The sequence below is a fragment of the Tasmannia lanceolata genome, unplaced genomic scaffold (genome assembly GCF_043159265.1).
Source record: "Tasmannia lanceolata isolate RefF3 unplaced genomic scaffold, GAP_Taslan_0.1 ptg000016l, whole genome shotgun sequence".
NCBI classification, from domain to species: domain Eukaryota; kingdom Viridiplantae; phylum Streptophyta; class Magnoliopsida; order Canellales; family Winteraceae; genus Tasmannia; species Tasmannia lanceolata.
In genome coordinates, this window is record NW_027518693.1 from 13739003 (window position 1) to 13752658 (window position 13656).

Below are 13656 nucleotides of genomic sequence, written 5' to 3' on the forward strand. Positions count from 1 at the left end.
GTCCTATATAAACTCATGCTTTCTTAGTAAGATGTATTTAAACTCATGCTTTTTCTGCATGATTTTGGCACCACAAAGGGCTAGTTTGAGTGTGTAATCTATGAGATTGTGGGTGTAATTTCTTTGTCAATTTTAGATACATGTTTACACAAAAAATTGCACCCAAAATTCGAATTAGATTGAGCACCCAGACACTCTCTCACTTGACCTGGAGACAGTACAGCTGATTTTTGGTACACTAATTTGTAAGGTTATACACCTAAAAGATAATCAAAAGTTGGTAGTGGACCCAAGCCAAAAAGAAGTTGACCCACTTCATGTGAGTCATGGTATTGGTAGATGCATGAATAAATTGGCACGCCCTATTTACAACAAAGGTGATATCCAGACATCATTAGATATAACATACCCCAGAAAATATCCCAATAAACCTCTCTCGGCCTTACTAGACCTGCGTGCCAGTAAAATAAGGAAGACCCCAGACTCATCACGTTAGATTTCTTAGAAAGAAGATGAATACTTAAAAGGGTTTGAGCTGGATTTGAACATCTTAAGGTAATGTCATCGACGTAGACAAATGAACCGTATCTAATCTCGTAGGGTAGTGTGTAAGTTCTTCCAAGGTAGTGTGTATCTTCAACAGGTACCTTTCTGCCAAACACTAGGCGACAAAGATATATCGAACTGTAAACATTTCTCCTAGGATAGTGTCAGGGTAGTTGGGTTTTTAATAGGAAAAATTGCCAATGGGGGACACACTTTTGAAAAATTGTTAAAGAGGGTTGATAACCCCGTTTTGGGAGTTCGATAACCACATTTAGAGGGTTGATAACTCCTTTTAGAGACCTGATAACCCCCATTTGGTCCCTCTTTAACAATTTTTCAAAAGTGTGCCTCTGTTGGCAATTCTCGTATTCTGATGTCCTCCATTGGCAATTTTTCCTTTTTTAATATCAAGGAGTACGTTGTTGGGTTTTGAACCCAAGACATGTCACGAGGCAATCTCTATACCATATCCAAGAGCTTAAACTATTAGAGTTGATGTTATTTAATCTTTTATACTTCAACACTCTCAAAGTAGACATACATTGCTTTATACGTTGACAAATATTACCCTAATAGAAGATAATACAATACCCTAGAATGGAAAGAGACATCCACTACCCTGAAACATTGCATAGACTACGCCAAAAACAAAGACAAATCAAAATCTCTATATGAGATAACAATTATTGTTTGAAAACTAGGCATCGTCGTCTGATACACAACAGTCTCCTAGGGTGTGTCCTTCCAGGGTGTTCTGAGTCTCCTATTAGAGCAATGTATCCTTCAAAGAATGGAAGTATGTGCCTCCTTCTGGGGTAGTGGGTGTCTGAAAGGTGGTCAATATCGCCAATGCTAGTATCTCCTTTAAGGTAGTGGGTGTCTCATTCTAGGATAGTGGGCATCTCCTTATAAGGTAGTGGGTGCCTCTTCCTATGGTACTAGGTATCTCCTTCAAGGGTACTAGGTGTCTCGTTAGAGGATCGTGGGTATCTCCTTATAGGGTAGTGGATGCCTAACAAAGAAAAAATAGGTAGAAATTATACCTTTAGCTGATTGACAGAAGAAATGGTCACCCCAAAGTGAATGCCAATTCCTTATGGTGTGTGTGTGTGTGTGTGTGTGTGTGTGTGTGTGTGTGTGTGTGAGAGAGAGAGAGAGAGAGAGAGAGAGATCTTTGTGTAGGTCAGTAGGCTTTTTATCTTTCAAACTTAAAGTTGGTAGCCAACTTGATAGTTTTGAGAATTCAAGCTTCAAGTTTCTTGCCAACTTGGTAGTAGTTGGCACTTCGCAACTTGTAGCTTTTCCAAGTATGAGCAAAGAGAGGTGTGATTGAAACAAGGGAGCAGTACTACTGACATCATTATTCTTGAGAAATGCACTTGAAATGCTTTAGGTTAGTGAAGCACCAATAAAGAGGGCTGAACTCTAATTGGTAGGGGCGTCCGAGAGAGAATCCACAATGGATGCATCTACATGTAGGTTTTGGTCATCCCCCACTAGAACTCTGTATACTAAAACATAGACAAGACACGAGTAATCACAGTTGCCCACGTGCACAAATTTGTCGAGTGATTGAGACCGTTGATCTTTTTCAATACAATGACTCTTAGTCCACTGGATTGCCTAACTCAAGTCAATAATGTCAAGTAAATGGGCCTGTGTGGGCCCACAGTTGCGTGTGTAAGGCATGTGGCCTGGCCTGGCCTGCAAATTAATAGTTCAATCAAAATCCTCGTGGCCATATAACATATTCATTTCTAGAAGAAAAGAAGAAGAATACTATCAATCTATTCGTTGAGTTTGGATATACACACTCACTTTGCAAAAATTCAAACAACAAAAAGAACCATTTTTTGCCTCTTCTATACATGGTTTTAAATTTCTCTAGCTAGTATATCGATTTATATTGATATAAACACCCCTAAATATTTGAAAATATTGTGGAATATTTGGTGGGTTCGAAATTGCTAGGGCTGTCAACAGATCTACTTCGGATCCACCTATATCTTGGTCACAATCTATTTGAATCCCTAATCGGTCCAATCCTTTTTGGAGTCCTTTTCGGATCCTTTTTTTAGTCTTGATCATGATTCAATCTGAATAGGACTGTCCTTCAGAGCGTCTTAGGTCCTACATTACATTTGTACACAATTAGCGCGGGTTAGGTGAGGGAGTAGGGGAAAAACTGTGAGAAAGAGAAGAAGAAGAAGAAAAAGAAGAAGATTTTTCATCCAAACAAAATACAAATAAATAAAATGGTTTTTCTAGTGTTGAGATGGTTTTTAAATGAGTAATGCTATGGAAACCGAGAGTAGGACCTAAAAAAGGACCGGACAAATAATTTCACACGACAACATCACAAGTGATGTAAGCCAGCCCTTAAATTTAGGGAAATCATCAAGAAGTAAAAAAAAAAAATGAACACATGTCATGTTCTCATTGCAGGTCCCCTGCTAGGTGGTACTCTAGGTCTCCATATCCTTTTCCGTTTTGAATATTACAAAGATTCTCTATCGGACTTTGTGGCTACATCTAGGTAACAATCCAAAATAATTTCGGATCTTGAGATATGGATCCAATTGACACTTTCTGATTTAGCTACCATGCCCAAATCCTGTCCATTTTGGATCCATCTGACCAACTGGGTCAACTAACACCCCTAGATATAGTCTATATATATCTGGACGTTGAAACTTTGGCATCTCAGGCCAAAAAAAATTACTAATAAAAGATATAAACATGGCTTGTCAACAATTTTTTAAAGGGGAATCATAGGAGTTCGAGTTCAAAGATAATAAAGGCAACAAGTTGGCAAAAGCTAGAGTCTATTAAACATGTGATGTATAACAAGGTCTGAGAGATGCATGTAATCAGGTGTATTGACTTTAGAAATTACTGGAGCCAATCAATTGGAACATTATCAAATGGCCGTTTTTTCCTCTAATGAATGCGTTTACATTCATCCACTTCAGTGTTATTGTGGGTGGATGCATTCATCTACAACCATTACTATATACTAGAAAAAAAAAATCTTTTTGACCACCTTGAGTCTGGTTAAAAAAGATTGACATGAAACTCGAGAAAGATCTTATGGCACACAAGGCGGTCCGTCCCAACTGTTTGATCGATCAAAAGGTGACAAACGACTACACACTTGTTTGTCACCTTCACGACATCCTGCATAGTGGGCACTCCTGGTAAAGCGGAGTGGATGCCTCTACTCCTTAAGGGTGGGGGTGCAACCGTGCAACTCAGGTCGAGTTGGATCGAGTTGAGGCCTACCCTAGCCCAACCTGAGATAGCATTCCCTCAACCCTAACCTTACCCAACCCAAGCCTCGGGTTGAGGATGGTCAACCCTAACCCAACCCGTTTCTAAATCTTTCAATCCTAACCCAACCCATCTAACCGAAATCTGGTCAGGTTGAGTTAGTTTGGGTTCGGGTTCACCTCAGGCCAAACAGAAAAATACGGGAAAAAAAAAACCCAAAGAAAATAAAGATAAAATTAGAGGATGGAGGGTCGGGTCGGGTTACCAAGGCCTCAAACCTAGCCTAACCCAAAATTAAACCGGGTTGGCTTTTCCCAACCCAACCCAAGGAAATGCCAACCTAACCCAAGCCAAAATCAGGTTGCACCCCTACTTAAGGGTTTAGCTTCTCGCGACATGCTATCCACCTTGGCCCAGCAAACTAGAGAATTACGAAAATTTCACTAGGGTCTGTTTTTATTGCACGAAAAATATTTCTTGTGAAAAAAAATTCCTACGATTTTTTTGTCTCCACGATTTAGAGGGAAATGACATAGTTATAGCTTATTTAGAGGCATTATAAATTGAGAGTCCCTTTAAATAAAACTTGATTGGATGTGGTTCAAGCAATTCTTCATTTCTAATTAATCAATGTAAAAGTAAGAAAATTTGGTGAAGTTTTTCTTTTCCAAAATTTTCTAGAAAATTCTTGCAATCCAAAGAGAAGCTAAGGTTCCCATTCTTCTTAACGTATCCCTCTCATTTTCAAAGGAACAGCATTAGGTCCCATCATTATCACTAGCGAATCACACTTTCCCTCTATGCTTAATAGTTCCCCATCCCACCCGCACTCTTTGGTGAATTGAAACTTACACTGATAACAGATAACATAATAATTAATGTAGACTTCTTAGCTTTAGAGAGTATCTGTACCCTATAATAATATATAACTACGTACCAATTCGGTGGTCTATGTATATGAACCTATTATGTGTATATACATGTTATATACACCCACCTGTCTGCTTAAGGTCTCTACCTAAATGACTAAGATAAGTTATTCTATCATATAGCAGCATAACAAGTGTTAACCATAATTGAATGGGATTTGCTAGCATCCATCGCAAATGGTCTGTAGCATGTCAGATGAGCCACCTCATGAATGAAGTCAAAAGCTGTTGTAAAGTGAGCCTGTGTGGCTGGTCTGGCATGCAACAGACCATCTGCGATGGACACTATGTCTGTTGGGCATGACATGTGCAATCGTATGTTCACGGTGCCACCATCAAAGACCTGGTGGTGACGCTAGGTACCCATCCCTTCACGCATCCAATTTGGACAGTGACATAGATCATACTCCCAAAATGTTCAATAAAATATGGAAAATGATCATTAATTTAGTAGATAAAGTCACTTCTAATCCCCCTCTATCATTTATAGGGAAACAAAAGTGAACAATTCTCTAAAGATGTTCACTTATGTTTCCTTATAAACTTCTAATTTTGTTGATGAAGAATGAAGATGCATCAAAGCTTCAGTCAAAATCAATTCGCACAGTTGCTCTCCTATTTTGTCCAAGTTTTACAACCTGAATGTACTAAGAACATGTTATTTTAGTTTTTCACTCTTGAGCTCTTTTAGAGACTGTTGATCTATTTCAGTTTCATATATCCTACAAGGTCAATAATCTTGATTTCACATACAGATCTACCCTCTCCCTAGTGGGACCCGAAAATTGTCTTTGACCATTATTCGTGACTTTTGTCTAGTAGTTCTAAAATAAACAATAACTTACATGATGCCAATGATCAACGATATATGGACCCCACATAGAATAGCATGTGTTATCATTGTTTGACTATGTCAGATTTCAAGCTCACCATTAGTTTGATTGAGATCTCACCTAAGTGCTTGATGGGGCAAGTAGACTAGACAAGACAACTAGCTTAGTTTATGATTATCTTCGGGCGCTGATATTTCTACCCCGCCCTGTAGGCTACTTCCCCGCCCCGGCGCGCCTGACGGCTGGCTAACGTTAAAAGTTAAATCCCCCCCGCCTGTAGGCTAGGCCCCCCCTGACGGCTGGCTAACGTTAAAAGTTAGGATTTAACGTATATGCCACTTTCCCACCGTTTGACCTGTCTCTCTCTCTCTCTCTCCACACACAACAGGAACAGATACCACACCATAGGATAATCCAAACCGTCCATTTGATGGGCCATAAACATAAATAGGTTGCGTCCCAAAATAACATTTCCATAGGCTGATCCTAACCCTCCGATCTAAATAGAAACTACATCTTATGCAACCTCTATAGATTGTAGGGTTGTGATCATCCTATGGAAATGATTTTTGGGGCACAACCTATTTACATTGTGGCCCATCAAATGAATGGTTTGGATCATTCTATGGAGTTGGTCGTAAAGTAACATTAAGGTCTGTCCACAACATAGGACGATCCAAGCCGTCCATGGTTTGGATAATCCTATGGAGTTGGTCGTACAGTAACATTAAGGCCCAATCGTAGGCCCCACCGATATTTTTTCAAATTGAAGCGTACCGTCCACAACATAGGATGATCCAAGCCGTCCATGTTTTGGATCATCCTATGGTGTGGTTCGTATAGTAACATTAAGGCCCAATTTAGGCCCCACCCATATTTTTGAAAATAAAGTGTACCGTCCAGACCATAGGTTGATCCGAGCCGTCCATTTGATGGGCCATAACGTAAATGGGTTGTGCCCCCAAAAGGCTTGGCCCATCAAATGAATTGTGTGGAAATATCAGCGCCCTTATCTTCCAAAATCTTATCTTTTTATCTCTTTGGTGTTTTATAAGCACTGATTTTGATTCATGAAAATCTTCCAAGATTGGTGAAATTTGCATTATTTTTCATGATATCAGATCCCCATGAGCCGACCTATTAGAGTGTGAGATCTATAATCCGAGATTAATAGAAAATCATCAAAGTTTAACCTTGTCTATGTAATATTGGTCCGATGCTACATGCACACTGCATGTATAAGATCAATACCTAACAATTTAACAATTCTTTTGCAAGGGACAGCGTAATTTGGCCAACATTATAAGATCGGCCAATTATTGTGAGACCAACTCCAATACGATAGTACTCGCGGGTGCACCGGTCTAGTTGTATACATATGACATGCATGGTCCTAAAGTCACCTGTTCGATCTTTTCTTTTCCTTTGAAAAAATTTCTTTTGATTTTGATTATGAGTAAATATTTGCATACATTTAAACCATATTATAATATTTTCTTTATTTTTGAAATGATTCAACTCTCTTACTGAAGCAAAACCAAGACCGAGACAGTCATGGGAACACATAAAAAATACAGAGGATGTGGGGGATAGAGGTACAGAAGCCCTTGTCAATGAAAAAACCATATTACCATATTATAATATATTATATACAAATATATAGATTCATTCAATATAGTTGCTTGTTATGTTTGGTGTTTAATTGATACAATGAAATTTACATTGGAAAACTGTACTTCTGGAACGGCATCCCGTGCTGAAAAAAAGAAAGAAAGAAAGGGGGAAATGAATATTGATCAGGCACTTTTCACATGATTTTTGGAGCTTGCTGAGATACAAACTCTTCTTTTGGTTTGCACGAGGACATCGTCATTTTTTGCAGCACGGGATCCTGTTTTGCTTGCAACTCTCATTTATATTATTTATAAGGTATTTTAAATTTATAAGGTTTTAAATGACCTCTGGTGCCACTCAAGTTTTCCCATTATATAGTCTAGAGTGATAGTTTATTTATTATTATTAATAATATATATTTAGGTCTTTTCATTCAAAATAATAATATTTCTGGTCTTCAGGGATGATGATGCAAACCCGGAAGGATGTGGCTCTTTTTCGTAAAGTCATGGGTTTGCTCCCTAGCGACGAGCGTTCGAATCCCCCTTGTTTACCCGGTGCGCGTGGTCTCCGGGTGACTGCGCGCATCCCCAGGGAATAGTCCCGCCCTACAAAACTGGGGTGGGGATACCCTATGGCATAAAACAAAAAAAAAGGATGATGATGCACGGGCTATATCACACTAGGGAAAATGTTAAAGAGGATAGAATAATCTAGAGACAGGTGATCCAACCACAGATTCATAGATGCTCCATGAACAATGAAAACCCCTTACCTTATTCTAGTTTATAGAATGTGTTACTATTCATATTCGGGTGTCTCTATGATATGTGAGCGTGTGTTTAGATTATGTCTATGAGAATTTATATGATGCCCGACTGTAAAAATCAGACGGGCTAGGTGGCGGCCCTTGGATTTTGATCTGGTCAAAACACTCAAAAAAGGTGTTTTGACCGGATCAAAATCCAAGGGCAGGTGGTTTGCCACCTAGCCCTTGAGATTTTTACGGTCGGGCACCGTATAAAAACTCTATTTCTATATAGGTGGGCCTCACTATATTGTTTATTTTTTTGTTTCAGCTCGCGTCTTTTAATTATGTGACCTTTTCAAGGAAAATACAATCCCGTAATATTATAACTTCCCACGTGTTTGACTAAAATTTTTCCCAATTTGTTTCTTTCTTTTTCACAAAAACCGACTTCAAACGGACCAAAACTTTCAACAAGCTCTTCACCATTTATAGCCACTCACCAAAAGATGTCTATAAGCACATTGGGTCCACTTATTTATAGATTAATTATGTGTAGTGACATATTCGCCCATTTTTCTTCCCCGAGCCAGGCCCCTCTAGTGTATTTATGACTACTTTTACACTATATGGGGTGCCCTAGGAAGAAAAGGGGGCAAATATATCATTTCTCTAACTATATAGGCTTATCCGCCGCTTAATTTGGCTATACATATATGGGTACCTGTTTTAACTAGGGCTGCAACTCGGGTCGGGTGGGTCGGGTTTTGAAGAACCCACGCCTACCTGAGAAATATCTCGGGTCAGGTCGGATCGGGTTTTTTTACGTTGACGCAATTTTTTAAGGAAAACTCTTGTTTGGCAAGACAACTCAACTCATAGAAGTAGAAAAACTCAAGCATGGCAAACTCTTTAGTGCATTAACTAATAACTAGTCCAAAGAGAATAAATTGATGCATTACCAAATGAAAATGATCATACTCATATGAGATGAACAACAAACTGTTTAGTGCATTAACTATTTAGTTGAAACTTGAAACCCTAGAGCTATAGGGGGTGGGGACGAACAGAAGATGGAAAGAGTTCCTGTGATTGCGTGCGTGCTTGAGTTTTACTTTTAAGTTTTCACTTTTGAAGTAACAAAGTTTTAGGAAAAAAAAATACATACAATAACTTAAGTAACTCGGGTCAGGCCCCTTCAAACCTGACTTGACCCGAGATTCATGCGGGCTTTTGGATCGTAGACCCGGCTCGATCCGAAACCCGGGAAACATGAACCTACTTTCGGGTTGGGTAAAACCCGACCCAAGTTGCAGCCCTAGTTTTAACCCTGCTCGTGTCCTTGTAGTATTTTGCGATTTGCTAAGCAATTTCGCTGCTAACTTTTGCAAGAGAGAATATATATAGTTAGTTGACCAATGCGAACCACCTGGTGATGTATACTATCATTTACTTCTAACAAAAAGTGATACGCACATGTTTTTTTAAAGGAGAAATGGTAGACTGAAGGACACAAAAACTTAGTTGCAAGAGCATCTCATCGGATCCACGTCACCCAATTACATTTATAACCTCCTTGGAAAAACACAAAATTAAGGAAATGATAGATGCAGTTGGGTGATAGAGATCCAATGGGGCGACCTTGCAGCTGGGTTTTTGTAAAGGCACCCTTCACTTTAGCATTCCTCCATTTTTATGCTAAAATTGGGTGGTGCGGATGTATTTTGGGCTATAGGGGATCCAAAGCAGTGCCGTGGCCATAGTAAATAAAGGGGCAGATATATAATGTCTCTTTGGGTCACAGCTTCTAAGTGAAGCAGATTGTAGAGTACAGATTGGACGACATTTCTTTAGATTTGTAAGGAAAATGCAAGAGAAAATTCATAGAAAATCAAAGCAAAAATTCCATTACAGAGGTCTAGCAAAGACATTTGATTCCCTTCAATACATATATTGGTTTATTTATTTCATGGGCGGTTCACTCTATTTTCAAAACTCCCCCAAGTCGGCATTCTTTTACTTTGGCCACATTTTTTGTCCTAGTTTGCATTTTGTCCTAGAAAGTCAATAAAAACTCCTTTGACTCTCCCGTGTTATGACCGCATTAAACCGAATACTCGACTGTGCTGTGCCAAGTTGATTTGGATTTGCTTTGGCCGCATTCTGACCCTCATCTGTGTTTTGAAACATTGGTTCACTCACCACACACCAAATTCAATGCCGCCACTTACTATGACATGAATATGAAACCTGTTGTTTACAACTGTAGAAATGAAAAGGGACTTGTTACTGATTTACAAAGAGCTTAGTTAACGATATCTCGAATAGACATGTGTCACGATGTTTCACGACTAGCCATCAATGATTCCACTTGTGATTTACCACGTGGGCCTCGACGCCTGATGTAGAGCCTGTATTCGTTGAACGTCATTGGTTGATACAGTGCAGGTCGATCCAGGGTCACGAGCTCTGGGATGGGTCCTATTGGTAGATCACTCCTGGGGTTGTAAAAGAAAGCGAAGGATAGGCGCTCCTGGAATGAATTAACAATAACACGGTGCTCGACGCTCTTGTATGCCGCGTTACTCAGCACCTGATGTTGACCAAACAACCGCCACAAATCTAATTAGTGATTAATTAACTACCCATTAACATGATAAAGAATTCCTTTGTGTGAATAATCAATGTGTGTCTGCCACTAATATTAAGTAAAACTAGTTATTATTGAAGCAAGATAAACTCTTTTTTACCTTTTTTTTCTTAATCTTGAACTAGTCAAATGAATCTAGAAAGTTTGTAAATTTGGCTATATGGATTATAAAAATAGCTGCAAAGGTTATCTATATATATGTGTGTGTGTGTATATATATATATATATATATATATATATATATATATATATATATATATATATATATATATATATATATATATATATAAGAGAGAGAGAGAGAGAGAGAGTTCATGCGCTTGAGTACAAGTAACATGGTGGGCCCACATTTTTTGGGTGATCCTAGGCATTCTCCATTGGATCATCCATGATGGGCCTTTAAAATGAATGCTTAGGATCACCCAAAATTTGTGGGCCCACCCTGTTTCTTGACTTGATATTTGAAAGGGATGAGCAAAAAACAAGAAAGAGGGAAAATGAAAGATTAATGTCTATGTGTTGTTTTTCTAGAGAACGAAAAGGACACTCATACTAGATAAGAAGAGGGCAGCTCTAAAAGTCCTCTATGCACCCATGTCCACATTCACATTGAAATGAAGTAATTGGAGAGGGGGAAAAAACAAAAGCAGTCTATTTGGAATAAAATATCCCAAATAAGACAAGAGATTAAGGGTTAATAATGTCGACAAAAGCATACTAGTTGGAATAAAATATCCCCAAAAAATGAGAGAAACATAAAAGGACAAAATTTCCTGACTCCCAAAGGAAATGTGTGGGCTAAATGATTGATCAGTTGGCTGTGCTAGATATGGATGGAAATGGATGGAAGGGATGTATATGTTTTTAATGCAGACCTGTCTCTTGGCTTTTGGTAGTTGATATAAAGCGACCCCAAGTAATAAAAAACAGCAGTTTCTTTATAACATGAAGATGATCTAAAGGGGTTGTGTTCTTTGGCTTGTTCCCAACACCTGTGGTAGAATTATTGTTTACAATTGGTCCCACGACAAAGACACACATAGAGAGAGGGAGTGAGAAAGATTATCTCCTATGTATTATGGAACCTTAGCCTCCCATTTCTTATGGTCTAGATACTCTTGAGAGAGAGAGAGAGACCTGAATCTGGTCACCAACGTTGACTATGAACGCATTTGGAGAGGTTTGAACGGTTACCCAAGCATCGCCTCTTCGAACTTGAAGGCCTTTGACACGGTCGTCCGGCAGGAGAATGGTGAGGCCACCGGGGTCCGAATGCGAGGAGAGACCGAGCGTAAGATCGGGCTGTGGGCACTTGGGGTAGAAATTCACCCTAAAGCAAGACCCTACATCCTCACCTCCAAATGCATTCGACAGATACCCCTCGTCTAATCCGAGACCTTTGGATAACAACTTCATTAGTGTCCCACCGAGCTTCACCAATTCCTGGTTGTACTCTTCAATAATATCCCTGTATCCAAACAATTCCCCAAAGAAACCAATCTTAAATCAGAATTTTGATAATGGGGGACGTTGAAATGAAGAATAAAAATAAGAATCAATCAAAACAAGAGAAACCCAATAAGAGAATTGCTCTAGAAATCCAAACACAATTCTAAATGCTAGTTTTACAATCATTCACCCCATGATTTTCATATGGATTAATCTAAATTCGTCAAGCAAAAAAAAAAAGTTCAAAAATGATAAAATTAAGAGAATTGCACTAATCTTGCATGAATTACAATGAGCCTAATGATACAAACACTCAAAGGATAAACATAGAAAGATAAACATTAATTGTGGAAAGAGATAAAGATGGAAACATACTAATCTAACCCAAGTCCCCCATTAGTCTAGTTGGTTAATCCAGCACCTTAATCAAATCTAATCTCACATATGTGGATTGGAAATCGATATACGTTTGATTACAATATAAAGTATGTGAAACTCCTACTCATAGAGGAATTATACAAGAAATAGAGAAAGAGGAGGTTCAATTCACCTGCAAGAAGCAGGAATGGCAGGCCATTTGCCAGTGTTTCTGACAGCTAGAGGGAGGAAATTAAGAAAGTAGTAGTCCCCCCAATCAAGTATAGCGCCCTTCTCCACACCAAGGCGGCTTCCATAGCCTTCATAAGTCTTAGGTGTGTTAGCATAAACTTGCTTTTGCTCAGTTGGAAGGTAAAAGAACTCCTTCCAAACCTCCCTCGTCCTTCGAATCAGGTCTGGGCTCACTCCATGATTGATCACTTGGAAGAATCCCCAGTCACGGCAAGCCGCAGATATCTGACGCATAATCCCCTCACTATCAATACCAGAAAGATCCACAAGTGGGATATTATCACCACTTAATCCGTCCCTTAAACCGTCCTTCGGCCGGTCAGAGATCGGCTTAACGTAGCAGTTGGGTATCTGAGTGGTGCCACTTTCAGACAAGGACTGAACTCGGATAATCGGTTCAGGCCAATCTTGTAGGCTATCCATATCTCAAGTGTTGGCTTCGAAGAAAGAATGCAAATAAAAGTACGTTTGCGTACGATAATAGTTAGCTTATTGAATATGCATCTCAATTTATACACATGTGAAAGAGAGAGAAAAAGAGAGACTTAAAATAGTAAAAAAAAAAAAAGAGTTGTGTGAATTTCAGGTTTGTAAGGCAGTGGAAGAATCTTCTCTTTGAATTCCTACTACTGTGAATAGGACGTAAAGGGAGAACGTGTTATGTGTGTGTGTGTGGGGTTTTTCTCTTTCATTAATGTTCAAACTTAAGAGAGTGAGTTTTGTCGGGTTTTTTTTAATTTTGTTGAGGTAGACAGGTCGACATGGAGGGGAGACTGGTTTAATTTATTAGGAGCCCAAATAGTGCTGAAAATCTATGGGTAATAAAGGCAGACCACTGTGGATTATGTGAGGGGAAAAAAGGGAGGGTTTTGGGTATTTGTGATGGGTTGCCGACATCATACCCAGCAAAAATAAAATGGGATTTCCATCACGTTGAGGAACTGGACAGCTGATCTTCACCACGTGAGTTTATGGGCACTGGATATTCTCCATGCCAAAACCCTCTAC

The 13656-nt window shown here is 39.1% G+C and overlaps 1 protein-coding gene across 2 annotated transcripts; it reads right to left on the bottom strand.

The window, feature by feature from the left end:
• Nucleotides 1-9795: 9795 nt before the first annotated feature.
• Nucleotides 9796-13140, bottom strand: LOC143848324 (jasmonate-induced oxygenase 1-like). 2 transcript variants are annotated; one of them, XM_077357238.1, is made up of 3 exons: nucleotides 12590-13139; nucleotides 11728-12058; nucleotides 9796-10533 (listed from the first exon to the last, which is right to left on the bottom strand). In XM_077357238.1, exons 1-3 carry the CDS (start codon nucleotides 13069-13071, stop codon nucleotides 10276-10278), a joined length of 1071 nt encoding a protein of 356 aa, XP_077213353.1. In that variant the 5' UTR covers nucleotides 13072-13139; the 3' UTR covers nucleotides 9796-10275. The 2 variants fall into 2 exon arrangements, 1 of the variants encoding a protein (XP_077213353.1); XR_013235369.1 differs by having other exon boundaries at nucleotides 10408-10533; nucleotides 11466-12058; nucleotides 12590-13140.
• Nucleotides 13141-13656: the final 516 nt, after the last annotated feature.

Bases quoted from the DNA above. Each gene is read 5' to 3' on its own strand.
- LOC143848324 (XM_077357238.1), bottom strand. From the start codon at position 13,071: ATGGATAGCCTACAAGATTGGCCTGAACCGATTATCCGAGTTCAGTCC. The intron at 12,059-12,589 runs GTGAATTGAACC...GTTTGGATACAG, and splicing joins GCCATTCCTGCTTCTTGCAG to GGATATTATTGAAGAGTACA. The intron at 10,534-11,727 runs GTCTCTCTCTCT...GGTCAACATCAG, and splicing joins ACGTTGGTGACCAGATTCAG to GTGCTGAGTAACGCGGCATA.